This window comes from Myodes glareolus, chromosome 9 (genome assembly GCF_982192425.1).
Source record: "Myodes glareolus chromosome 9, mMyoGla1.1, whole genome shotgun sequence".
Lineage (NCBI taxonomy): Eukaryota > Metazoa > Chordata > Mammalia > Rodentia > Cricetidae > Myodes > Myodes glareolus.
The window spans coordinates 20,605,459-20,633,193 of NC_142034.1; the positions used below are offsets into that span (position 1 = coordinate 20,605,459).

At 50.6% G+C, this 27,735-nt stretch overlaps 1 protein-coding gene across 2 annotated transcripts; it reads left to right on the forward strand.

Annotated features, from left to right (window-relative positions):
• On the forward strand, nucleotides 1-27,735 carry Mpp3 (MAGUK p55 scaffold protein 3). 2 transcript variants are annotated; one of them, XM_087909939.1, is made up of 19 exons: nucleotides 1-81; nucleotides 1,119-1,240; nucleotides 1,494-1,612; nucleotides 1,803-1,880; nucleotides 3,104-3,184; nucleotides 3,429-3,566; nucleotides 5,710-5,791; nucleotides 7,994-8,079; nucleotides 9,402-9,476; nucleotides 12,707-12,903; nucleotides 16,190-16,254; nucleotides 17,984-18,004; nucleotides 18,486-18,527; nucleotides 19,462-19,626; nucleotides 19,723-19,803; nucleotides 21,587-21,680; nucleotides 21,929-22,037; nucleotides 24,488-24,610; nucleotides 26,667-27,735. In XM_087909939.1, exons 2-19 carry the CDS (start codon nucleotides 1,216-1,218, stop codon nucleotides 26,841-26,843), a joined length of 1,758 nt encoding a protein of 585 aa, XP_087766065.1. In that variant the 5' UTR covers nucleotides 1-81; nucleotides 1,119-1,215; the 3' UTR covers nucleotides 26,844-27,735. The 2 variants fall into 2 exon arrangements, with proteins under 2 accessions (XP_087766065.1, XP_048301721.3); XM_048445764.3 differs by lacking the exon at nucleotides 1-81 and adding an exon at nucleotides 219-338.

Sequence of the window (27,735 nt, forward strand, 5' to 3'; positions counted from 1 at the left end):
CGGAGGCGGAGCCAGCGGCGGCCGAGGCTGGCGGCTCCCGCGCGGCTTCGGGTCACCGATCCTAGATCTCGGCGCGGCGAGGTAAGAAGCGGCGCTGGGCACACAAGGGACTCGGTGCGCAGCGGGAGGTGGCCCGGAGACCCGCCCCTCGCGTGTGCGACAGCCTCGCGGCCCACCCTCCCCAGCGGGGGGCTCAGTTCCCGGCCCGCGGTCCCCTTCGCTGCTCCGCGCTCGCGCATCCCGTGCGTCCGGCTTCTTCCCGCGTCGCTCCGCATCCCTTGACACCACCCGCCCAGTTTCCCCTGGGGTTTCTCCTCTCCAGGCTAGAAGCACTCGCGGTTTGTCCCCCAGATTCTTTCCGAAAGCTTCTGGAGTCGGGAGGGGGGTCGGGGGGCGCAGCTGGAGACCGCCGAAGGATGAGCCCGGCGTGGGGGCGGGGGTCGGGGACTGGGTACCATTCTTCTGGCTTTCAATGTTGACTGGTGCTCTGCGCAGCGTGCTGGCTCTACGTCTGCCAAATGAATGAATCATGAGTCCTTGTCCCTCTCTGAAGGAGGACTTTTTTGAGGTCCACGTGCTGCAGAGCACCTGGGGAGTGGGCCTCTTGAGATAGGGTACTTGCTTCCGGTATAGCGGAAACTCCACTCTCCCTTCTTCATTTCCTCTCTGCCTTCATACTGGAGGTCCCTTTGGTTTGGGAGCTGGAGGAGGGTTGGGGAATGGGGGTTCTTGTAGGCCTTAACCAGGTACTTATTGAAAAGATGTTGCTGCAGGGGAATTGAGCACTCAACACTCTTTGAAGGTAGCAATAGAGAGGGCAGAGCTGTGGGCAAGAGCATCCTGCACAAGGCAGGCAGGGGCTCTTGGCACTACCAAGGTCAACCTGGAAGAAGGGATCTGAGTACCTATTCTGGATCAAAAGTTACTTAAGGACCCCCAGCCTCTGTTTCTTCTTCTGTAAAATGGGAAGCATTGGTGTTCATCTTCAAGGTTTTATGCATAGTCAGAAAATATCATAATGTTTGGCATATTGGGGGCACCCAACAAACCTTGCTCTCTGCCCGCCCACTCCCAACAAAAGTAACCGTTTTCTTCTCATTTCTTCTGTCTTCACACAGGTCATAAGTAGATTCAGGTGATGTGTGTTCATTGCTGAGTGACTCCTTCCCCGCCCCACAAACTGCAGGGACAGCTGGGGACCTGCCAGGCACAGGCATGCCAGTGCTGTCCGAAGACTCGGGTGAGTGTTCTCCACCTCGGCTGCACGTGCCAGGCCTCACAGGATTAGGGAGACACAAGGCGGAACAAAACACAAATTAATGGGACCAGTCCTGTGGCATTGCCTCTAGAAGCTTTTGCCTGCCTACCCTGCAGGCCTGAGCCTGCAGGGAGACGGCTGCTGTCAAGGCAGGATGAGGGTGTTGTCTGAGAGAGCTCTCAAGGACAGGAAGTCCCACTGTTTGTGGACCTTGTTTTCCTCGCCTCTTCCTCAGGTTTGCATGAGACCCTGGCACTTCTGACCTCACAGCTCAGGCCTGACTCCAACCACAGGGAGGAGATGGGCTTCTTGAGGGACGTCTTCAGTGAGAAGAGCCTCAGCTATCTGATGAAGGTGAGAGCCTGCTCGGCCTCCTTTCCCGTCCCCAAGTGGGGCTCTTCCCTGGGTCCCTCCAGCCATTTCCCTGCACTGTGAAGGTTTTGAACTCACTAGGCGTGACTTTCCGTATACACTGCTGTGGAGGGGACCCGGTTTGTGGCCCTAGGTGTCACCCCAACCCTGGGTGTGGTGTGTATCCTTGCAGATTCACGAGAAACTCCGCTATTACGAGAGGCAGAGCCCGACCCCTGTTCTGCACAGTGCCATGGCCCTCGCGGAGGATGTAAGTCTCAGACTTTCATGTTTTGATTTAAGGTGAGGCAACACTCCAGACCCAGAAAATGTTCTTGCTCGCCTTGTAATCACTGCTTAGCTGGAGACATCAGAGGCTGGGAGCCTGAGGATGAAGAGGGAGGGGTCACTTCCTTTTTGCCCTTCTCCACCTCCTTTATCTCGCCCCCTCCTGTGTGTGTGTGTGTGTGTGTGTGTGTGTGTGTGTGTGTGTGTGCTGGGGGACAAACCTAGACGTTTGTACATGCTAGGAAAGTTGTGTATGGCTGAGCCGTAGCTCTAGTCCTCCCCGAGCCTTCTGGCATCAAGGAGGGCCTTGCTAGCCTGAGCCAGGAGACATGACGATTCCTGCTGACCGTGTGTTCTGGAACAAGCCTGTTCCCTCAGCTATAAAATGAGAACCTTGGATCCTATCAGTAGCTCCCCACCTGTTCCTGGTGATATTAGTAGGTCAGATAGTGTTTCGTGTCTGGGCTTTGGGAGGCTGCCATGAAGTCTTGAATTCAAGGGACTTAGTGTGTGTGTCTCTGCTGGCAAGCTCTGGCATCTTGACTCCTCGGGGACCTTAGTTCTTGGGGTTTTCGGTTTAGCTATGCGGGTTGTTAATGTAGACTGACTCCTATATAGATCACCTAATATCCAACTGGTTAGCTGTACTGTTTCCCAGAGAACCTCAGGCCAGAAGATAGTCCTGTGGGGGACGGTGTAGTCTGATAGACACAGTGTGCTCATTTGGAGTGGGTTACACCCTGGGCTCTGCATTGCCAACTTTGCCCCTAGCTGTGTGACCTTACACAAGTCACCCGGCCTCTCAGCCCCAGTTTCCTTGTCCTTTGGATAGCCTAGTATCAAGGTCACAGACTGTCCGTCTGGATGAGCCTGGGTTTAAATCCTGGCTGTGCCACCATGAGGTTTGTGATCCTGGGTAAGACTTGTAATCTCCCCAGGCCTCAAGATTCTCATCCGTAACGAGCAAATTTCAAGTGCTCATGGTGTCTGGTTTGTTGAGAAAACCCACATAAAACAACAGTGGCTAGCAGGTTTCCTCCCTGCCCATGATGCCCCCACATCCTCCACCCATCCTAGAGTGGCAGATCTGACATGTTTCGAGGTGCTGCAGTCATTGCTGAGAGGATCCTTGTGTCTGAGGCCCAGGAAAGAGGGCTTTCTCCCCAGGGATTCCAGCAGACTCACTCCCGTCTCCTTGTCTTACAGGTGATGGAGGAGTTGCAGGCCGCCTCCGTGCACAGTGACGAGAAGGAGCTGCTGCAGCTGCTGTCCACCCCCCACCTCAGGGTAGTCATGCCGTTGTCCCTGCACACCCACGCAGCTGGGTCCCCTGGGACGGGGGTGGAGGGACTGCTGGGTCCTGAGATGGAGGGAGGGAGGCTTCTCTGTGAGGTGATCCTACGTGATGGCCTGGGGAGGGGGACATTTCTTAGGAAGACGATCTGAGCCCCTTTCCACCCCTGCCCGGTTCAGGACCCCTCGAACCCTGTGAGGGCATAGTGCCAGCCCTTTCCCCTGGCTTTCCTGGCAGGCTGTGCTCATGGTACACGACACAGTTGCCCAGAAAAACTTTGATCCTGTTCTGCCCCCTCTGCCCGATAATATCGACGAGGAGTTTGAGGAGGAGTCGGTGAAGATTGTTCGCTTGGTGAAAAATAAGGAGCCCCTGGTATGTATAGGCCTCCCCGACCCCATTCCTCTGCAGCTCACCCCAGCCTAGACAGCCAGGAAGGCACCGTTCGGAATTCATTGTGAATGGCAGCCACTTTGCCAGGGTGACCACTCTCCTCTGCAGCATCTTTATGTGCAGGACACTCCTTTTCCTGAGTGGATGCAGCCCCTCTCAATCTTGGCTAAGCCGTTTTGTGCAGTACACACCCTGCATGGCTGTGTAGGGTGTCAGTGGTCGCTATGCTGAGAAAGAGGCGCTCACAGACTCCGTCCAAGGCCCAAATGTAGCCTACAGCTTAATTTTACTGTCATTTTTTGTTGTTTTTTTTTAAAAAAGCAAGGTCATGCTTACTCATTTGTCATGAGACGTTGAGTAATGACAGCGGAACCCCAGCCTCCCCTCAAAGCCCTAGATATGTGTACTTTGTTCTTTATAGACAGTTTGCTGACCCAGCTCTGTATACCCAGGTAGTGTGGGCACAGCCACACTCCCCTGGAGGCTGACAGATAGATGCTGTTTCTGCCGCTGCTTTCAGCAGCAATGAACTGGGCAAAGAGGCGAGTTTATCAGATGGAAGGAACTGGTGGGTGCCCAGAGAGCTTAGTACTTGCCTCAGAGAACCCCAGGACTGGCATTATCTGGTTTCAGTTTTCCTCCGCTGACCTGTGACGGGGTGAGCCTTGTCTCCCAGCAGATGAAGATGTCCCCGTTGCTTCTGCTTCCTTACCTGTGCCATGGAGTTGGCACAGGTCCCGGGATCCTTCCTGTGCACTCTCAGAGCTGGGGGTGGAGGAAGTTCAGTGAGGACAATGTGATGTACAGTGATGGGGACTTTGCAGGTCAGGGAACAGTGGCCTCGGGAGGTGACAGCCTCTGTAGTCAGCAGAATTCTTGTCTGTGCTTCTCATGACGATGAACGCTGTGGTAACACATGTGCAGTGTTTGCGTGGATAGTCAGTAACACATGGCGGACATTTATTGGACACTTACTGTTTACCTGTCTCCTGCGTTTCCTTATGGGTTCCCCTCCACAATCCTCTGAGTTAAATGCTCTCCCCCATCCTAGAGGAAGCAGGCTCAGAGAACGCAGGGACTTCTTTCTGAGGCCACATGATTTCTAGCTAATAGCTGAGCTGGCTATCTGGGCTCAGCTTCCATACACCCCATCTCTGCTGACATGGGCCTACTTACCTGGTACAGGAAATTAGGAGCTCATTAGTGCCTTTTTTATCCCAGAAATCATCCCTTTGTGTTTCTTGGGCTAAATCCTGGTCCTGATGCTCTGGCAGGGGCATAATTGGTTCCTGTTGGCAACGGCAGAAGGCCCAGGAACACCGGGATTGGCTCGAGGCAGGTTGAGAATTTGCTAGCACATGCTGTCCTCATTACTAAATGTCTCTGCGAGTGACAAGGGCTGTGATGAGACAGAGAAAACCCTGGTGTTGGCATCATCAAAAGCTCCCCTTTCTACGAGGGTGACTTTGAAGATTCTTAGCTTCCCTGATACCCAGTCTTTCATGTCTTATTTATTTATATAACAGTTTAAATTGCATTTATTTGTTTTGTGCATGTGTGGATGTGTATGTGTGTGTGTGTGTGTGCGCATGTGTGTGCGTGTGTGCGCGTGTGTATGTGTGTGTGCCACAGCACAAGTATAGAGATGAGAGGGCAATTTGTAGGAGTTGGTTCTCTTCCTGCTATGTGGGTCCTGGCGATTGAGACAGGCATGGAGGGGGATACCTTTACTAGCCAAACCATCTCATTGGCTCTATTGAGTTATTATTCTTTTTGAGATAAAGTCTCAAATAGCTCAAGCTGGCTTCAAACTCATTGTGTAGCTGAGGCTGACCTTGAACTCTTTATTCTCCGTAGTCCACCTTGGGAGTGTTTGGGATAACAGGCCTGCGTGTCCCCACACCCAGCTCAAAAGGCCCAGTTCTTTGTGCAGAATGATCACTGGGCTTTGTGAGCTGCAAAGTGTGGAGTTTTCCTCATTCTTTTCTCCTGGTCTCGTGGTGTTCACAGCCTTGGGAAGGTCCCCACTGATCCACTTTCCTGGCCTAGCAGGAGGAGGAATGAAGGAAACAGTGCCCGCTGAGGTTACCTTGCTGGAGCCTGCCTGTTCTTGTCTCTCATTCAGGGTGCCACTATCCGGAGAGATGAGCACTCAGGGGCTGTCGTGGTGGCCAGAATCATGCGAGGGGGCGCGGCGGACCGGAGCGGTGAGTGGACCTTGTGGAGTGAGGCGATGCCAGCCTGGCTGAGATGGTGGCTCTCTCTCCACCTCTGGGGTAACCTCTGCGGGGCGTGTTTCTCTTTGGGGATTGTGGATGGAGTTCTCAAGGTCCCAAGGTCATTAGGAATTTAATTGAAGCCTAAGAGGCTTGGAGTTCTCCCGGGTGATCAGGAAAGGGCTCGGGCATTTGGTGTAGGCAGAGATTAAAACACTTAAGTTTGGAGATGGGCTTAGTTGGAGATTTTTAGCTGGGGTGGGGATGGTCTTCGCCACCTCCAGTACCCTCATCTCCTGTGACACTGCAGTGGGCAGGAAGTGTTCATGACCCAGATTAGTTTGGGCGGTAAACAGGTTGACGGTCATCAGTGCATGGGTAATCTGGTAGGCAGGTCTCTCAGTGTAGGGGGATGTTACCTTCCAGGTCTGGAAAACTGACTGGTGAGGCAAGCTCAGGCCCCTGAGCATATTGGTAACACATAGGTCCTGATTCAGAAATCTGCAGTCCTAATGGTGGTGGCTGCTGCTGCTGCTGCTGCTGCTGGCCCAGTGCCCACTCAGAGCAACAGAGAGACAAAATTATGTGTCAGGATAGTTGTCATTAAAGTGGTAGCTACGTACTGCGTGTGGTGGCGCTTGTACCTGTCATCTCAGCTGCTTGGGAAGTTCAGAAGGGATGATTCCTTGCATATAAGAGATCAAGACCAGCCTGGGCTACATTAAAAAAAAAGCCTGTTAAAGTAAATAAATAAGTAAATGAAGCTAGATTGAGTGAACAGCCAAGTTGGTAGTAGGCTTGTCCAGAAAGCATGAAGCCATGGGTTCCATCTGCATAAACCCGGGCATGGTGGTGCACACCTGTAATCCCAGCATGCAGTAAGTGGAGGGAGAAGGATCAGAAGTTCAAGGTAGTTCTCTGCTACAGTGTGAGTTTGAAGTCAGCCTAGGCTACCTGCATCTTAAGATAGATGGATAGATACATAGATAGATAGATAGATACATAGATAGATCCATACATATATAGGTACATACATACTTACATACCTATATAAATGATAAATAGCTAAGTAGATAAATACATACATAGATAAGTTATGGTGCCTTTAAGTTTTCTCATTAAGACTTAGGATAGATATTCTCAGAGTCTGCAGTCCAGGAGAGTAAAGAGTTAATAATCCTCTTAAGAAAGCAGAGATAGTGGCTGCGGATGGCTTAGTTGGTAAAGTGCTTGCCACCCAAGCATGAAGCCCTGAGTTTGATCCCCAGCACCCGTGTAAAAACCCGAATGTGGTCTTGTGCACTTGTAAGCCCGGTGCTAGGAAAGCATTGAATTGGTGATCCCAGGTCCCAGCGAAAGCCCCTGTGTCAGAGAACATGGTGGGTGGTGCCTGAGGGAAAGATAACCTTGTCCTCTGAACTCTACATGCATGGGTGCACGAGTATCCACACACCTGTATACCTAAACTCACTCTCTCTGACTCTGTATCTGAGCAGAGCTGTGGCAGAAGAAATACAGCTTGCTTGCTTCTTTCCTTCCTTCCTTCCTTCCTTCCTTCCTTCCTTCCTTCCTTCCTTCCTTTTCTTTTCTCTTCCTTCCTTTCTCCCTTCCTCCCTCCCTTCCTCCCTTCCTTCCTTCCTTTTTCCTTTCTTCCTTCCTCCCTTCCTCCTCCTCCTCCTCCCCCTCCCTGCCTTCTTTCTTTCTTTCTTTCTTTCTTTCTTCCTTTCTTCCTTTCTTCCTTTCTTCCTTTCTTCCTTTCTTCCTTTTTTCCGACAGGGTTTCTCTGTGTGTAGCCCTGGCTGTCCTGGAACTTGTTTTGTAGACCAGGCTGGCCTCAGACTCATAGAGATTCTCCTGCCTCTGCCTCCCAAGTGCCAGGATTAAGGGTGGGTGCTACTACCACCTAAATATAGCTTTCTATGCTGAACTGCCTATGCGTGCTTGGTAGCTCTGTTACTTCTTAGCAGTGTGGCTTTGTCAGGGCTGCTGAATGTGCTTGGCTCTCAAATGTACCTTGTACACGGACACCTCCCCAGAGGAGGGTTTGAATTTGATACTGAGTTCGTGACTCTCTTCTCCATCTTTAGACCCGAATCCGCCCTGCAGTGACTTCGCTAGCGCCCAGAGGCGTGAAGCCCAGCATCAGGGCCACTGTTTTAGTGCTGAGCTAACCCCCATCCCTGTGTCTCCTAGGTCTGGTCCACGTCGGTGACGAGCTCCGGGAGGTGAATGGGATCGCTGTCCTGCACAAGCGTCCAGACGAGATCAGTCAGATTCTGGTCCGTGTAGCATGGCTGCAGGGCGGGGGCCCTGCCTCTGCTTCCCTGTTTGTGTGAGGATGGGGCAGACCAAATGGTTTCCAGTTCATCTGCCTCTCTCTCAGCCCTTCTCTTCGGCATGGTCTTCCTCTTCACCCCAGCTCTGTTGTCTGAGGACCTTTCAAGTCTCGGGTTTATCCTAGTCTAACTGACTTCCAACCTCCTTTGCGCTAACATGGGGACAGAGAGGGTTTTTCAGCTCCTGCCTGTTATTATTAGCATGGAAGAAGGGTATCAAGTGCTTTATAACAATGAGAAGATTCGGGGGGATGGAAACAATGTCGTCATCTGTTCTGGGGCAGATGAGGCAAAATGGAGATTGTGGTGAGCTCCTCTGCAGCTGTGATGGAGCGTCCTTGGGTATCGTCCACGGGCTTTGCTAACTTCTGAGGGTTGTGGGGGTGGTGCCGGCAAGATTAGCGCTGAAGAGACAGGCTGTCCCTCAGTCTCCACCCGTGTTTGCGGGGGTGGAGGTGACACGGATGTAGCTGGCCCTTTGATCTTTATGTGAGCATTGTGGGCTCCTGGTGAGGACACTAAACTCCTCATGTTTAGAGTGAATTTCTGTGTCCTTGCCGGGTTATCCTGTTCTTCCTCCCGGACTCTAACACTGAGGTGCAGGCCCCTGAAGGGAAGGGAACCGCCTAGAAAGGTGGGAATGGCCTAAGATGGGAGCGAGTGGAACCAAGGAAGGAAGTACTAATCAGGCAGGACCTAGGATAATTTGACTGAAGTGAGTTATTAAAATAGCCCAAGAGAGACTGGAGAGACGGCTTAGTGGTTAGGAGCACTGACTGTTCTTCTGGAGGACCCAGGATCAATGCCCAACGCCCAAATGGCGGCTGACAACCATCTATAAACCTAGTGCCAGGGGATCTGATGCCCTCTTCTGGCTCTACAGACACCAGACATGCAAATGGTATATAGATATACATGTAGATAAAACACTCATATACATAAAAATAAATAGAATTTAAAATAACCCAAGAAGGGGAGGTCATGGAACCCCCGAGATCTGGCACTTTGGGGAGCTGAAACTCAGTGCATGCCTTGAGCCCTAATGAAAATCTCCGGTCTCTGTGTCCCATGTAAAGGCAGTGTTTCCGTTTCCATATTCACTGCCATAGGCAGGCCCTTGATTCTTAATAGCAAATGCCACCAGGGCAGAGGAATGGAAGCCGTCAGTCTGCCTTTCATTCTGAACACCCACCTAGGCAGTGAGACCGGAACTCACTGAGCATCGGGTCTACAAAGCCATCGACCTCTGTTCCTGCTCCCTTCAGGCCCAGTCCCAGGGATCCATCACCCTCAAGATCATTCCTGCCACCCAGGAGGAAGACCGCTTCAAAGAGAGCAAGGTATATGAGTGGGAGGTGGGCTCCCTGGGGCTTGTTCTGCTGAGGCAGGGTGGGTGTCTGAACCTTACCAGGCTTTGGTCGCCATCGTCTGAACAGCTTGTGCACCTGGCCCCGGTAACCTCTCTCCAGCCAAAGGCTCTGACAGTCCTAGGTGACTCATTGCACCCTGCTGTTTGGAAACAGGATTGCACGGGGTGTGCTAACCAAAGACAAGCTTATTGTAATTGAGTAGAAAATCTGGGCCACGGAGAGAAGGTGCTTAGGAACTGGATTCTGGATCAGGGAAGTTGCTGCTATTAGCTTGGTTGTTCACCGGGCCTACCTTTGGTCCTGACCTCTCTGCCTGAGGGTTTTCACTGTAGAAGGGAGATTGTCGAACAAATGGTTCATGGCTGTGTGGCAAGTGGTTCTGGAAGAGTCTGTAGTGCGAGAGACATCTCAGGAGGCATTTCGGGTTGGGTGCTGGGGTTGGAGGGAGGTAAAGATGGTTAGAATTTCAGAGAGAAGGGTCAGATCAAGGCATCTGTTAGATAGAGGTCTGGAGGAGTCTGAGAGAAAGGGCAGTGTGGGAGGGCGAGCATTGCTGGGGACATGGGTTCCCTTGTGAAGGACTCCGCACAATTCTTGCCTAGTTTGGGTGCTCCTGTAAGCCGACCCTGGATTAAAGGTTTTAAGGCACACAGCTTATTTGGTGGGAAGTGACCCAGGCTCTGTGGGTTGGGAGCTGAGGGGAAGGGCAGGCAGTCCTACTGGAGAATTTGCTACCCAGAAGCCACCACCCACTGAGAGTGCCTGAAGCTTAATCCCGAAGCACTTTGGGGATCAGAACATGCTGCTGTTCTTCCCAGCCAAGAACTGGGGAGTTGTGTACATAACTCCCAGCAGGCACTGGGGCTTTGTCCTTTGTAGCTGCTGACTGCTAGATTAGAGACAACAAACTCAGCACCCACAGGATGGAAGTCCTCAGGCAAAGGGGTGCAGGTGTACCCTGAGGTCAGCCGGCGGCATACACTACAGTGGTACAACCCTGGGGAATGGGGAAACAGCCCAGAGCCCAGGAGACAGCCCCACCGTGGGAAGAAGGCCTACTTCTCAGGTGTGTGGGGTGAATGCCTCTCGGCACGGAAATCAAATGAGAGCCAGCAGGGGTCAGTTTGCTCCTTTTACAATGTGGGTTTGGGGGCTCGAGCTCAGATCATCAGGTTTGGCGGCAAGTGTCTCTACCTGCCGAGCCATCTCGCCTGCCTTGGTGAGAGGCCAAGGACACTCCGATCACAAGGGTGTTTCCAAAAGTTCTCTGGACAGCCCAAGCCCTCTGGGCAGTGGTTCTCAACCTTCCTAAAGCTGCACCCCTTTAATACAGTTCCTCACGTGTGGTGACCCCCCATGAAATTACTGTGTTGCTACTTCCTAACTGTAATTTTGTTACTGTTATGAATTGTAATGTAAATCTCTGATATACAATCCCCACAGGGGTTGAGACCCACAGGTTGAGAACGGCTGCCCTGGAGGGCCTGGAATGGGTGAAGGTCAGAGGCAGGGAGGTGCAGAATGAGGCTGTTTGGAAGCCCAGGTGGGAGGTTATTGAGAATGGCAGAGGGTATCGATTTGATTTCGTGATGAATTTGGAGTTGGAAGTTCTTGGACGTGAGGCAGAAAGGAGAAAAAATGAGTTTTCATCGTGTGGTGAGGGAGCCGGCCGGCCAGCCTTGCCACTCTGTGCTGAATGTATGAAAGAAGGCTCAGGACAGCTTCTGACCCAGCAAAGGTGCCGAGACATTATTGATGAAGGACAGGTGGTTGGGGACAGCTGGTGTCTCCCCTGGCCTCTTGGTTTACAGCCACTGAATTGCCTTGCCATGACTATTTCTTCCTAGTGCTCTTGGATTAACTCCCAGGGCATGAATGACATTGGCCCCAGTGTGGGGCCATAGCATCCTGTGGACTTGATACAGGAAAAGAATGTGGTACCCTCTCCCTTAGCCTTGTCCTCTTAAATCTTTCCTTGTGACCTACTGCACTGTCTGAACAGCCTCTCGCTGCACTATAGTGTCTGTTTTGGGGTGAGGGTGCCTGTCTCTACCTCAGAGGCCAGAAGGTTCTTACTGCTGTCTACTTTAATCTTTTGTTTTTGTCGCATGAGGGGATCTCACGCAGGCACGTCTGAAGATGACCCTGATCTCTTTCTTTTCTCTTCGCCACTATAATAATGGGGCCCACACAGTCTAGAACTAGAGTACTTGCCATAAATTCATAGCACTGGGTGACAAGGGAGCAAAGGGTGGGAGGCAGCTCTGTGTCCTATCCCCCCTTCCCCAGAGAGGAGACTTGACCAGATACATGGCAGACAAGGCAAGGTGGGGCTGTCGAAGCTGTGGGTGCCCGTTACAGACTTGGAAGTCGATCAAGTAGGCTTTGCTGACTTCTGGGTCCTTTCTCTGAGGACCTCTGGGTCCTTCCTTGCATAGATGGCACCTCACTTCATCAAGAGCAGGTCGTAGTAAAAGTAACAATGGTTGCACATTGTGTGTGTGTTTGCTTCGTGTCTCCAGGGTTAGTTGTTACTTAGTGTGGTTGAGGCTCTAAGCATGGCGGATCAGGGCCACAGGGAAACATTTTGGTTGGAAAGAGAAAGTCAGACGTAGGATTTGTATATATATTTTCTTTTTTTTACGTTTTCATTTTAATTAAGTAAGATTGTGTGTGTGTGTGTGTGTGTGTGTGTGTGCATGTGCGCACGTGCATGCATGCATCATACCACAGTGCACACATGGAGGGTGTGTGTGTGCGCGCGTGCATGCATGCATCATACTACAGTGCACACATGGAGGCCGGAGAACAACTTGTAGGGGTTACTTTTCTCCAGTGAAGAAAACTAGGGGCCGGAACTCAGTTTGTCAGGTTTGCATATGAAGCGCCTTTACCCACTGGCCCCTGTTTTCTGAGTCTGTTTGTTTGATTTTGGTGTTGGTGCTGTTGGTCATAGGTGCTGGACAAGCACACTGTACCACTGAGCCATTCCCCAGCCAGGCATTTTCCAATGACCTATGGATTTCTTGACTTAAATATCCCAAATGGATGAAGAACCCTAAGAAACAAAAGCAGGGTGTTTCTAACTAACTTTCTACGCTACAGCCCACGTGTGTCTTCTAACTATGAAGGGCCGTTGTCATTGTGCGGCCTGTGCCCTTATATAGCAGGGTCCCCTCACTGCAGCCCTTGCCTTACAGGTGTTCATGCGTGCCCTCTTCCACTATGACCCTCGGGAGGATCGTGCCATCCCCTGCCAGGAGGCAGGCCTGCCCTTCCAGCGGAGGCAGATCCTGGAGGTGGTGAGCCAGGACGACCCCACCTGGTGGCAGGCCAAGAGAGTGGGAGACACTAACCTCCGAGCTGGCCTCATCCCTTCCAAGCAGTTCCAGGAGAGGTAGGTTTGGGATGCTGCCGCCACCGTGTGACTGAAACCCAACCCCCCTGAGTCTCTGTCACCTCAGTCGTGGGGGAACCTGCTGACAGAAATACAGTTTCCTTTGTGTACACGTCTGTTCTGGTCCCATAGCTAGTGGAAATGACTCTTTGAGATTTCAATAAATGCATGGACATTTGCTTTTCTTTTTCACTGTTGGGAATCAAATCCAGGACCTGAAAAAGCACATGTCCTTCTTGAATTACAGGTCCAGCCTTCTGTTTCACTTTTCTGTTTAGAGACAGGGCCTCATTAAGTTGCCCAGGCTGGCCTTGAACTCATACTTTAGCTCAGGATAGCCTTAATTTGCAGGCCTTCTGCTTCGGCCTCCCTTCAGGCCTCACATGAGGACCAGCTAGAACATTTGAACGGAGTTAATGTATACAGTTGTCCCTTAGTACACTCTGAATATACTTCTAGAACCTTCTGGATACCAAAATCAGTAGGTGCTTAAGGGCCTTGTCTAAATTTGTACTGCATTTGCGTATGACTCCTCCACCCCACCCCACTCCCACACACATTGTCTTTTGGTGCTGCGACTCTTCTCGGGATGATTTTGGTTGCCACACTGTAGTGGTTTAAATAAGAACGACCCCCATAGGCTCATGTGTGAATGCTTGGTTCCTGTTGGTGGACCGGTCTGGGAAGGATTAGGAGGTGTGGCCTTGTTGGAGGAGCTGTGTCACTGGGGCTGGGCTGTGGGGTTTCCAAAGCCCATATCATTGCCATTGCCAGCTAGCTTCCTCTGCTTTGTGCTTGTGGGTTGAGATGCAAGCCTTCAGCATGGTTCCAGCACCATGCCCGCCTGCCGCCATGGTCCCCATCATGATGGTCATAAACTCCAATCCTCTAGAACTGTGAGACCCAAATTAAACTCTTCTCTCAGTTTGCTTGGTCATGGCCTCTTATCACAGTAGTAAAGAAACTAAGGTAGCTATTCCGTGTAAGGGCCACGTGACAGATTGACATGCTGTATTCTGTGGAAACAAGGAGAAGACAGGAAGTACACAGCCAGTGTAGGCTCAGGGGTTTTTCCCAGATATTTCCAAGCTGCGGTGAGTTGAGTTTGCGGATATGGAGCTCAAGCACACAGGACCGACGATACGTTATAACATGAACTAGCAGAGAGTGGGTTGGTGAACATTCAGAAGGGAACTAGGGAGAGAAAATTACCCAGAGGCTTGTGCGTCCAAAGAGCACAGTTTGTCTCCCATCTGTGCTCTCTCTGTGTGTGTTGCACCCAGAGTTTCCCTTTTTTAACTTGAGAGTTTGACATTAGCATTTCCCATGTTTGCATATTCCTCGTATACCATCTTAACGGTTATGTGATACTTCACGAGGAATTAACACTTGCTCTTGAGCTGTGTTTATTAGGATTGGTTTGACTTGTGCTATATATCTTTTAAAAATCACTTAATGTGTATGTGTGTGCCTGCATGTATATTGTATGCACTGTGTGCAAGCAGTGCCTGGGGATGTGGACATCAGAAGAGGGCATTGGATCTCCTGGAGAACTGGAGTTCCAGGTTGTTGTGAGCTGCCATGTGGGTGCTGGGAGCCAAACCTAGGTTCTCTGGAGGAGCAGCCACTGCTCTCAACCATTGGGCCATCTCTACAGCCCTTTGTCATTTTTAGTCGTTTATTATTGTTGCTGTTGTTACTGTTGTTGTCAGTGTTAGTAGCGTTGTTTTGAGGCTAGGTCTTGCCGTGTAGCACAGGCTGACCTTGAACTCATGACAATCTTTCTGAGTCAGCCTCTTGAGTGCAAGTCAGCATCCCGGGCACTTGTGTTAGGCATCTTAACCTCAGCTGTGAACCCTTGCTCTGCCCTGAAGGAACTCACAGTGCAGAGGAAAAACCAGATCTCCTTCCGACACACACTCTATGTAGCGGCGACTGGTGTGAGGGACGTTTTCTTTGTGATCTTGTACCAGGGGCATGAACCCTTTCTTGTCCAGGTATGCAGAGAAGGCTTCATGGAGGAAGGGTCGTGCCTGAACACTGTCTGACTTCCCTGTGGCTGCCCCCTAAGGCGGGCTGCAGTTTTTCTCTGATATAGGTTGCTATCGTGATCATGCACACAGAAGGTTTGCAGGTCTCACTGTCTTCGAGGTGGAAGAGAGCCCTTACCTGCTTTATTATTTTTGTTTATTTTTTGCACGTGTGTATGCATGCACCCATGCCCTTGTGTGTGCGTATGTGGAGGCTGAGGTTAGTACCCAGTGTCTTCCTTGATTGTTCTCACCCTGAGTTTTTGAGACAGGGTCTCTGAACCTGTCCCACTGATGTGACTAGTCTTTATGGCCAGCAAACCTCAGGGATCCCCTGTCCCTGCCTTCCCAGAACTGGTATTACAACCAAAGTGTGTCACAGCCTCCAGCAGTTCTTTTGTTGATGCTGAGGCTCAAACTCGGTTCTTCCTGCTTGCATGGCAGGCACTTGACCAGCGTTCTCCCCAGACTCTTGCCTCTGAAATACGGAATCTAGATGCTGCAAGAGCCCTGCCATGATGCTTGATCCAAGGGATACCTGGGTGATGTCCTGCCTGACACCTGTCTTGGATACTGCTGGGGAGGGCCATGCCCTGCAGTAGTGTGTGTGTGGGGGGATGTGATATCAGTGTCACTTCTGACCCACAGCTCTTCCTGAGAGTTCTGCTGGTTTCCGTTTTCCTCAGGGATGGGGAGGCAGGGTAGGGGTGGAGAAGAACCTCCCTGCCTCAGGAGTCAGCTGAGGTAGTATAACCAGCAGTGATGACCCGGGCACCAGCTCGCATTGCTTCGTGTGACTGTCTTGGGAAGGACAAGCCTTTTACAGGCTGGGAGACTCATTTTTCCCCCCATTATAAACTAGTCAGCTCGGGGCTGGAGAGATGGCTCAGTGGTTAAAGAGCATTGCCTCCTCTTCCAAAGGTTCTGAGTTCAATTCCCGGCAACCACATGGTGGCTCACAACCATCTGTAATGAGGTCTGGTGCCCTCTTCTGGCCTGCAGACATACACAGACAGAATATTGTATACATAATAAATAAATAAACATTTTAAAAAAATTTAAAAAATTAAATAAACTGTTCAGCTCTGTGAACGTGTCCCCTTCCCTACCCAGAACTCCCTGTGAAGTAGGAGGTCCTTGGCGTGCCCAGGTGTATTCAGCTGTGGAATTCAGGCCTTGGTTTCCCAAAGTTTCTAGAAAGTTTTCTTCAGCTAGTTCTCTAACCCAGCTGGTGGCGTCCATCTGTGTCCCTGCAGGCGGCTGAGCTACCGGAGAACGACAGGCACCCTGCCAAGCCCCCAGAGCTTCAAAAAGCCCCCCTGTGAGTAGACTGGCGGAGGAGGGGTGCAGGAGGGGTGGAAGAAACTGACACCGAGCTAGAGGGAGGGTCACCAGAGGTCGTCTGAACCTGCAGACCTCCAGAGGAAAGAGAAGGTGGGGAGGGGAGGGCAACTGTCCTAGAGAAGAACTTCTATATTGGGGTTCATGGATACCCCTGGGGACATGTTAACACCATGCCAAGCTGGTATGCAAGCCTCTGTGGGTGTCTGTTTGGAAGAGAGTGCCAAGCTCTCGTCAGCTGCCTAAGGAACACTTTGAACTTGACCATTAAAATTTGCTGATATGGAATGGGAATCAGGGGTGTCCACGCACAGCCTTATGAATGTACCCCAATTGTAAAATTGCTTAAATCATTATGATTTTTTGTGACTTTATTTATTTATTTTTTGCTAACTCAATTGTGTGGTTTTCAAGTGTGAACTTTTTTTGTTAAACTGGTTGGTCTATTAGCTCAGGCTTCTTATTAACTAATTCTTTTTTTCTAAATATTTTTATGGTTTATTTAACTTTATTTTATGTTCATTGGTGTGAGGGTGTCAGATCCCCTGCAACTGGATCTTCAGACAATTGTGAGCTGCCCTGTGGGTGCTGGGAATTGAACCCAGGTCCTCTGGAAGAGCAGTCAGTGCTCTCAACCACTGAGCCATCTCTCCAGCCCAAGTGTGAACTTTTAGATAATATTTTGTCTCAGTGTCCCTTCAGTGCATGTACCCTCCCCCCAAACCCTGGGCCACTGATTGGATAACCCTGCCTGGTCCAGGACAGTGTGGCCCAGAGAAGCCAAGAAGTTGCACACCCTTGCTAAGTGTCCTTGCACCTCTGAAAGCATTGGGAGGTTCCAACAGAAGATGCTCTTTAGTTCTGTATCTGAGATAGACACCAATTCCTGTCTAGTGCATCCCGTAGAAGCATGCTAAGAACTTCTCTGTGGTTGAGACAGCTTTAGCTTTAGCGTTTGTTGGAAATTCTCTGTGTACCTTGCCCTGAAAACAGGCTTACCTGCCACCTTGTATTTTTGAAAAATTATTATTTGGTCATGGCAGGTCCAACCCCAGGGCCTCATCCACACAAGGCAGGTGCTCTACTGCGGAACCATTCCCTCTCCCCTGCCTTTGGTCACAGTGGCCCTGTGAAGTGGGTGGTACGGCAGCCTCACTTCCTGAATGGAAGCGTGGAGGCTCATAAGGTTCCACATTAGGTTTTAGAGGTCTTTTGGGGGGGGTGGGCTCAGATTAGAGTCCTTCACAAAGAGGGGCTTTCCCCAAATCTACGCTCTGTTGCTGGTGGCTCCTAACTGAGTGAGGGGCCTGTTCAGGTACCTGCATTTTTCCTGGCAGGCCTTAGACTCTAGGAAATGGAGGGGGGGGGGAGACGATCAGGTTCCTTTCCTACCCGGTACCTCAGAAATGCCAATGGCCGCATTACCAGGCAGGAGGGGAAGCTGCTGAGTAGGTCGGCCAGGAGGCCGCTTCCACGGGCCACACACTAACTTCCTCTGGTTGCTAATGAGCCGCACACAAGAAGACTAATTAGCAGGGCTGGGATTTAATAACGCACCATCATTCAGATCATAGGGTTGTTGGAGCAAGGAAACGGGGCAGATGGAGTTCTCCTCAGGCTGCCGAGGCTGTAGCTGCCTCTCAGCAGCCGCAGGGCTTCCCGGTTCCCTGCACTAACGCTGTCCCATCTGTCTTTTATGCAAACTGCAGATGATCAGCCTTGTGACAAAGGTAGGCCTGGTGTTTGTCCCCCATGCACATGAATGAGGCCCCTTTTCTATGGCACCTCTGGGGCTAAGGGGGCTGGTTTTCCTCCCCGCACCTGGGTACCTTTGCCCAGATGCGCGGGGTGGGAACAGGCTTCAAAGCCTTAGGACCCCTCCCCATGTGTCTGGCATTAAAGGATGATATTGTGACCCCAGTGCTAGGTAAGAGTCAAGAAACAGGAAGGCAGGGCAGGGGGTGAGGCCTCCCATCTTATTCCTGTGTCCCATCTGGGTTCACAAAGACGGGGAGGGGACTTCCTGGCCCACAATCCCCACCAAGGGCTGGAAACAGAAGAGCTGGTCCCAAGGCCACTAAGAGATAGACTTTTCTAGACCGTCCCCCATCACTATCCCGTAGGGCTCTGCCTGGCTACCTAGGGGCTGGGTCCCTGTGGACTTGAGGATGTATCCAGTGTGCATCACCCATCTCTCTGTTTGGTTTCCAGAGACCTGTGACTGTGAAGGGTACCCCAAAGGACACTATGTGGGTGAGTTGCTCCCCTGGCAACCCTCCATGCCCAGGCCCAGGCTCCCCCAGGCACCTGACAAGGGCTACTGAGCCTGGGGGACCCTCATCTCATTGCCCAGGAATCAGTCAGCAGAAGGCGGTGCCCACTCAGGCCCAGGGCCCGCCCAGCCGCAGAGCTGGAGAGAGACACGGAGCCCTACGCTGACACTAATTTGATCTCCATCGTTGTAATTGGAGTTTGTTCAGTGTGGACCTCACCACCACACAGAGCGAAGGGATTTCATTTTCCCCAGCGTTTCCCCCTCAAAGGTCAGAGAAGACAGGGAAATGTCTCCCAGTGTTTATTCAGATGTGATTTCAAACTCACACAACTAGGCAGAGAACCCCTGGGTACTCTACACCAGACCTGAGAATTTTTAACTCTCCGAGTCTTTCTCATTTCTTTTGCTGTCGCCTGTCACGTGAGAGTTAATGTACACATCCTGTCCCTGTACCCCCACGCACCTCGGTCTGTATTTCTTATGGACAGGACATCCTGTGACAGGACCTCAGGGTAGTGATCAAATCTCGGACATTTCCTTTGCATACAATGCTATTGTCTTATATGCCATTATTAAAATGTCACTAGTTGTCTCAATAATGCCCTTCATTTCCCCTGCTCTGGGATCCACTCTAGACCCATCCACTGCCTTTATACATCAGAGTTCCCATTTTACTGATAAGGAAATGGAGGCTCAGAGAAATGAAGCGACTTATTAATCCAAGGTCAGTCACACAGCAAGGAAAACAGTGACTTTGAGCTCCAGTCTTTGGGTGTGGGGGCCACCTGTGTGGCCAGCGCAGGAGGCTGGGCAGCCAGGTGCCCAGCCTTACCTCCGTCCTTGGCTCCCTGTAGAAAGCCTTTATTGGGGAATCTCAGAACCAATGCCACCTTGTCCTTTTCCCTCCTCAAGCTGGCCTTCGGAGAAGCTTCCGGCTAGGCTGCAGGGAGAGGCTGGGTGGCTCGCAGGAGGCAAAGGTGGCTGCAGGAGCCGAGTCTCAGGAGCTGCTGACCTATGAGGAGGTGGCCAGGTACCAACAGCAGCCTGGGGAGCGGCCCCGCCTGGTGGTTCTGATTGGTAGGTGACATCCTGAGTTTCCAGGTGGGCTGGCTTCCTCAGGCGTGTTGAGGAAGGAGTTCTGTAGGGATTGAGGCAACCTTCCCTTTGTTCCAGGGTCTCTGGGAGCCCAACTGCATGAGCTGAAGCAAAGGGTGGTGGCCGAGGACCCCCAACACTTTGGTGTTGCAGTTCCACGTAAGAGGGCTTGTGTGTGTGTGTGCGCGTGTGTGCGTGTACGCCTGCACGCATGCCCATGAATGCTTTCCAGGGACTGGATTCTTCATGCTCATCTTGACATTTTTGGTACTTTGGGTGTGAGCACCCACCAGACATTGCCTGTTACATATATGTTATATACATATGGGGGGAATATATATATGTTATATACATATGGGGGGAAATATTGGGAAGAGTCTCGTTCTCAGTAGTGACAGCTGGTGCACCACCTGCCTAGTGTCTGACTGGGGAGGGGAGTGAATCCAGAACACACTGGCCATGAAGTACGGAGCTGGTGAGGTGGAGGTACTGCCAAGCGTTCCGCTAAGAAGGGAGCTATTGCTGTAGCCGGATGGTAATTGGCGAGGTGGCTGGGCACACCCCTGGGTATTGTCAGTGGTTCTAATCCCGAAGGCAGTGGGTTGCCTGGTTGTAGGTGTGGGTCCTGGTTTTAGGGGAGGAGAGGAGAATGAGAGAAAGGTCCCTAAGCCCTTACGTGTAGAAACTAGACTGCCCCCTTCCAGTACCCTAGAGAAGAGGTACTATAATGCCATACTAAGGAGGAGAAGTCTTAGGGCTTAGAAGTTTAAGTAACTTGCTTAGCATCACACAGGGGGAAAGGAGGTGGAGCCCAGGTCATTGCTAAGTGGGAGGCTACATGGCCACTTCCCATGCTGCCCCATGTCCTGTTTCTCTAAGTGCCTTTCCTCATTCTCTGGCCCTGGAGGGATGCAGTGTGGATGTCTGGTGACCAGGGGAAGGGAATATTGTGGACAGGAATGATCTTTTCCAGAATGTTTTGGGGAAGGGTAACTACAGAGACTTCCTGAGACCACATTGTTCTTCCTGATCCCAAGGCCAACAGCCAAGCCCACATCCAACAGCCGAGTCCACAGCCATCAGAATCATCTAGAACAGTGTCCGAAGTAGAAGAGACTTAGAGGAGATGGTGGGTCTGTGGAGACCACTCCGGAAGCATAGCTCTGAGGACTTTCGGAGGCCCCAGCCTTTAAGTCTCAGGTGGATGAAGCAGGATGTCAGGAGTTCCTCACACACACACTTCTGTCCCCGAGAAGCCTATATTCAGAATCCTGGCCTGCCTGTTTCCAGGCACCCATGGCAAGGTGAAGTCAGGCAAGGCTTCCCAGAGGTGGTGATTTTTATGTTGAATGTTGAAGTATAAATAGAAGTTTTCCGAGCGGAGAAGAAAGGAAGCGTTTGCTGTACATAGGGAGCAGCCTGTGCCAAGGGTTGACCGTGTGACCCAAGGTAGCTGTGCTAAGGACTGGGAACGTTAGTCTGGCCAGTGAGGCAGGAGAGGAAGCTGCTTTGGAGGTTGGGCAGATCATGAGGGGGCTCGTGGGCTTCTGAAGATGCTTAGCATCGAATCAGCAGATAAAGGTCTGAAGATAGTGGGAAGGGGCCCTTAGCAACTCTTTGGGGGATTGCCCTGATGCCACCTAGAAGAAGAGCACCCTCAAGGCTGGATAACTGTCTTCCCAGTTCCCCTGTCTTCTGGAGAAGCTCGGCGTTGCCCCTCCCGTCAGCCTTCTCTATGCAGTGAATGTGAGGCCAGTCTGGGTTATGTGAGATCCTGTCTGTAGAAGGAGGGGCGCTCCTTTGGCCTGGATGGAAGACTTGTGCCCTTTGAGGACACTTGACGAATGGAAGTGGCTGGTTCTTGCAGAGATCAGTGATGGGCTCTGGGGCAGGGGCGCAGGCTTTGCTGCTCTTGGCCCAGCAATTCTCCTTTCTTTAAAAGACACCACCAGGCCCCGGAAGAGCCATGAGAAGGAAGGGGTGGAGTATCATTTTGTCTCCAAGCAAGCGTTCGAGGCTGACTTGCATCATAACAAGTATGTTGCTCCATGAGTCAGTGGGCCTTCTGGTCTTTGTGTCTCTGTGATCATCCAATTTTATATGAGTATTTGACCCCTTGGGTGGACTTTTGGGAGGATGGGGGAAGCAGGAAGTGGGAGAGATGTCGTATTGGAAAGTCTACTTTTCCTTTCTTTCTTTTCTTTCTTCCTTCTTTCATGTCTATGTGTGTGTGAAATTCAGGTTGCTCAGAAACTGAAGTCTTTCCCCTTTGATGATGTTTTAGATTCCTGGAACATGGTGAATATAAGGAGAATCTCTATGGGACCAGCCTGGAGGCCATTCAGGCTGTTATGGCCAAAAACAAAGTTTGCTTGGTGGATGTAGAACCAGAAGTGAGTTCCTGGGCCATCTGGGCATGCGAATCTATGGAACTTGTAACCCAGGGTGGCTATCCATTCTATAGAACTCTTTAGAACAGTCTAAGGAAGTTTTAGCTCAGAACACTAATGTTAGGCATGCTTGATCCTCTCCTTGAGAATTGGATGAACTCTTTTTTAGCCCCAAACAATGTCCTGCTATTATCAAGTACAGAATTAATTTGAGGGAGCCCAGGAACCCTCTGAGTAGCTCAGATATCCAGGACAGTAACCCTTACGTGGATCAAATCATGCAATAGACTGGCAATAGCTATGGTGGCACATGCCTGTAGTCCCAGAACCTGGGAGGCTGAGCCAAGATGATGGTGCGTTTAAGATAAGCCTGGGCTCCACACTAAGAACTTGTCTGAAAAGGGGCGGGAGTGGGTTGTAAAGATGGCTTGGCATCTCAGAGCGCTCGCTGGTCTTCCACAGGACCCGAGTTCAGTTTCTAGAAAGACAACCTGCATCTCCAGTCCCAGGGGGGATCTGACGCCCTCTGTGGACTCTGCCGGCATTGCATTCGCAAATGCACGTAGCCACACGCAGGCATGCACATACATGTTTAAGTCCCTGGCTCTACTCAGCCAATTGTAACAGGACAGAAAACTCTTAGTGTGTATACCCAGGCCACGCTGTTGCTCCTCTCCTTCCTTGCCAGTCTCCTGCCTCCGCAATGGGAACAAGTATATGTAGTGAAGGAGAGGCCCCGAGGGAAGAGTTGGGGAGCAGCCTGACCTGCGCTGACCTTCAGAGCCTGTCCCGGCTCCCCGCAGCTGGACATCTGCAGGCTCCACAGGCATCTGGCCGTCGTCTTAACCTTGTCTTTCAGAAAAACTCCCTCACTTTGAACTCAGCATAAGGATTTTTTACCCTACTACAGGAGCGGAGTTTTGATGTTATAGTGTAAAGTGTGTGCTTTGTTTTATCCGAGTCGCCTTGAAACATATTTCTAAAAGCACAGCTTGCCTGGAAGGGAACGGCTCACTTATTTGCGCTCACCATGAGTTGGTAGCAACATCAATGCCTAGAGGCTGGAGAGATGGCTCAGCGCCTAAGAGCGCACACTGCTCTTGTAGGAGGCCAGAGCTCAGTTCCCAGCTTTCACACGGGTGGCTCACAGCCGCCTGTAATTCTAGCTTCAGGGGATCCATCGCCCTCCTTGGGCCTCTTCGGGTACCTGCGCTCATGCAGGTGTATGCGCTTTTGCACTCATTTTCAGATGTGAGTGTGTGTGCTTTTACAAAGGGCCTGGGTTCACTTCTTGCCCTTACTTACATGGTAGCTCACAAACTGTCTGTAACTCCAATTCTTGGGGCTCCGACCTGTCTTCAGGCCTCCAAGGGCACCAGGCACACACAGGCAAAACATTCATCCACATAAAAATACAGCTTTATAAAACTACCAAAATACAAATGTCAAAGACTTGTTTTCAATTTGTTTTAAATCCTCATCTTATTTTTATGTGCGTGAGTGCTTTGCCTGCCTCTGTGTCTGTGCACTACGTGTCTACGGTGGCCGAGGAGACCAGGTGAGGGCATTGGATCTCTTGGAACTGCAGTTACAGACAGTTGTGAGCACCACGTGGGTGCTGGGAAATCGAAACTGGGTCCTCTGGAAGAGCAGGTCAGTCAGTGCTTTTAAGTGCTGAGTTATCGCTCCAGCTCCTCCAAGATTTTCATTTTTTTCTCAAGACAGGGTTTCTCTGTACACAAAGAAGCTGTGTACAGCACTGACCATCCTGCCTTTGTAGACCAGGCTGGTCTAGAACTCAGATCCTCTGTGTCTGCCTCCCGAGTGCTGGGATTAAAGGCGTGTGCCACCTTTAATCTGAAATATTTTTTGAAGCATGATTTTGTTGATTTTTGTATTTATGCAGATAGTGTGTAGAAATTTAATCCCGGTGTGGACAAATGAAGGCCTTTACCCTGTGCAGAAGATGCACTCTATTAGCAGTATGGTTTGTGTGTGGGAAGACAGAAATCTGTACAGTGACCCCATAGATCATCACTTTACCCTGCAAACCTTTGCTGCTTTGAGTATTGGAAGGTGGCCCGTGGAACAGCCCAGTCACACACAGTGTAGCTAGATTGATGGTGGAGACTAAGACCTATGCATGCTGAGCCTTGCACCCTTGGCTTAGCTATGGACCGATCCGAAAGAGCCCAAGGAGGTTACCTGAGTTGGAGAGTCGCAGTGAAGAGAAACTCTGGGCTCTGGGCTCCTCTGCTCTCAAGTAGCCTGTCTGGCCCAGAGGAGTTCAGTGCCCACGTGAAGGATGAGAGAATGCACTAGGCTGCCCAGTAGAAGTCCATCGTCTTAGGACTGACCACCTGGACCACTGAGGATAAAAGCCCAGGAGGACTGAGCTTCCAGAATGTATGTGTTGCAAAGAGCGTATAATTTTCTGGATTTCTTTTTTTAAGGCACTAAGACATCTGAGGACCCCCGAGTTTAAACCCTATATTATATTTGTAAAACCTGCAATTCAGGAGAAAAGGAAGACGCCGCCTGTGTCTCCAGACTCTGAGAGCACAGCAGCTCGGCTTGTAAGTTGAAAGTTGATCATGTCTCCTTTCAAGGGAGGGGCTGCACCTAGCTGACTGTGGGTCCTCTGAGGAAGAGGGACAGAGGGCATGCTTTCCGCATAAGGCTGTCGTTAAGATCCCTTTTACAAGACTAAGAGAAGATGGTCACGTAGCCAGAGGGTTCAGGGTGGGTGGGGACCATGCCTTCTAACTTAGGAAGGACGTCTTTGCCTGGGCTCACCACCCTCTGCCAGCATCCTCCCCTAACAGGGAACCGATAGGTGTCAGGAACCCTGTGTGAGTGTGACAGACCACACACGCTGTCGGATTTCTGAGTCAAACCCAAGTGTTGAATGTGTATGTGGAGTGTGTATATACAGGTCATATGTGCAGGGTGTGTGTGTGCATTACACAAATGTGAATATGGAGATCAGAGGTCAGCTTTAGGTGTCTTTCCTCACGAGTTGTCACCTTGGTTTTCATTGGTTTTGTTCTACGAGTGTGCATGCGTGTGTGTGTGCTTGCTTGCTTGCTTGCTTGCTTGCAGCAGTGGGTGAGGCAGGACTGAAGGTCCAGAGGCTGTGTGGAGACACTGCAGAGGGCTTCTGAGTATACGGATAGCCCTGAAAGGGAGAAGAAAGGATTGCAAAGCATTTCCCTGTGGAACCTAGGTTTTTTCCTCTTGGCAGATATAAGGAGAAATAATCTCAATATTTTCTTAGGTTTCCAGAATTTTTTTTTTTTAAAAAACTGTCTGGGCCTTCATCATTCATCCCTGAAATCACTGATGCAGAAGAAAAGTAGGAACTGATGACAGAGGGGGAAAGAATATTTTGGAAGTTGGTCTCCATGGGGGAGGCCAGAATTCCACCTTCCCATATGGCATTGTGAAAACAGGTCCCTAGAAACACAGAGGACTGCAGAGGGACAGAAAGGGGCATCGGTGAAGCCAACAAATTTCACGTTGTATTTTTCCGAGTAGATCTTCCACTTTCTCCACAAACCAGGCTCGTTGTCTGTGCTACATGATTGAAATTCAAATTTCTTGGGACTCTATATGAAACCCTACTAGGCTGGGGAAAACAGTTTCTATATAGATCTTAATGCGAGGTGTTGGGAAAGAAGCGAAGGGCCCTAGGAGATAGGGTATTTGAGCAGAGTTGTCCCAAGGCTCTCCTCCCTTCGCTATCCTGCCAACTCAGCCCTGATATAAAACGAAGAATCAGTGACTCCTTGTTCAGCCCTGGTATAAAAGAATCAATGGATCCTTATAAATGAAAAAGTCAACCCGGAGGGTGCTTGTAAGTCTGCGTGGGTGGTGGGAGTGTAGAGACCAGAGGTTGATGTCAGGTATCTTCCTCTCACTTCTCCACCTTATTTTTGAGGCAGGGTCTCTCACTGAAACTGGGGCTTGCCATTTTGACTAGACTGGACTGGCCGGCCAGCCTCTGGGATTCGCCTATCTCTGTCTTTCCCTACTCTGCCCCAGTGTTAGGGTTATAGATGCATATCCACCCAGCTTTTACATGGTTGCTTGGGATCTGAACTTGGGTCCTTGTCCTTGCATGGCAAACACTTTACCTAATGAGACATCTTTTCAGTCCCTCTTTCGTGTGTGTGATATTAAGGATCAATCCCCCAGGCCTTACATACATTAGGCAAGTGATCTGCTACTAGTCAATAGAACTCCTCTATTTTTTGGAGACAGGGTCTTGCTTTGCAGCCCAGGCTAGATTAGAACTCATGATCCCCTTGCCTTAGCCTCCTAAGTGCTGGGATTGCTGATGTGTACCGCCACATCAGGAACATGATGCTGACATTTATACATAAATGTAATGAGGTATCCTGAAACAATGGTTCTCAGTTCAGAGGTCCTGAGGGGATATTTTGTGAGTGAGTGATTGTGTCTGCTGCCCACTGATTTCCTTCTGTGTGATATGCTGTTACTACACTCTAGTCTCCTGCTCACAGTTAAGGTTATCTACAGGGTACAGGGATCCATTCGACACCGTAAATAAACGCAGGTTCCGACAGGGGAGTGCTCCCCCCAGGCCCCATACTGTCTCTTTCCATGCAGGATGAACAACAGCAAGAGATGGCTGCCTCTGCTGCCTTCATTGATCAGCACTATGGGCATCTGATTGACACTGTGCTCGTGAGGGAGGACCTGCAGGGCATCTGCAGCCAGCTCAGAGCTGTCATAGAGAAGCTGAGCAAGGACACTTTCTGGGTCCCCATCGACTGGGTGAGGTAACTTCATCCCATAGCATCAAGTCTGGCCGGACCTTGAAGACCGTATTGTCTAGCCTCCCTCGTGTGTCGTCAAGTACGGAGAGGGACAGGATTCCCACAGACTGTTGTTACCGAGTATTAGTGGGAAGCCTTGCTTGGCGTTGGCAGGATTTCCCACAGACTGTCGTCACTCAGTATTAGTGGGAAGCCTTGTTTGGTGTTGGTTTTTTGTCTGTCTTTTTGCACTGCACCCCTTCACAAGTTGAGTTGAAAGGGGCAGTTCATAGAATAACATGTCATCCATGAAAATCTCGTAGGCAAGTTGGCCTTGTTCCTTTGTACCAAAGCTATGTAGCCACTGTCTTTTGGGGGTGGTGGTGGTGAATTTATATAGTGATTTACAGTGATGATTCAAGCTTTATAAATATGACATTTCACCGGTCCAACTTTGTTGGGAATTGTTTTCCCCATGAGGATCTTCTGTGCAAATGACCTGTCTTGCAGCACTGAAATATTACTTAAAAATTTTTTTGGGTAGTGCTTGCCTGGTGGTAGAGAAATTGGTCCCCTGCCTTTCCACATAGTGCGTATACATGATGTTTTCCCTGCAAGACAGAGGCACACGTGACAGTCCACATGGCTCACTAGTGGGTTCAACAATGCAGCAGTGCCTTCGGGGACTCTTGAGGAATGTCAGGCTGCCCGTCCCCTTTATGAATATCCCCACGCCCCTGAAAGTGAGTCCTTGCTGTGTTTGATTTGTCCTGTAATACCAGCTCTCCATCATTATGCCTTGGTCCTAGGCTTTCTGTTTTCAGTTCGGGGCTCCTGTTGTGCTAGATTGTGGGGAATCAGGTGACTTCCGTCTGTCAAAGCTGTGTCTCAGCCACAATAAATCAGTCCTGTCAAAAGTG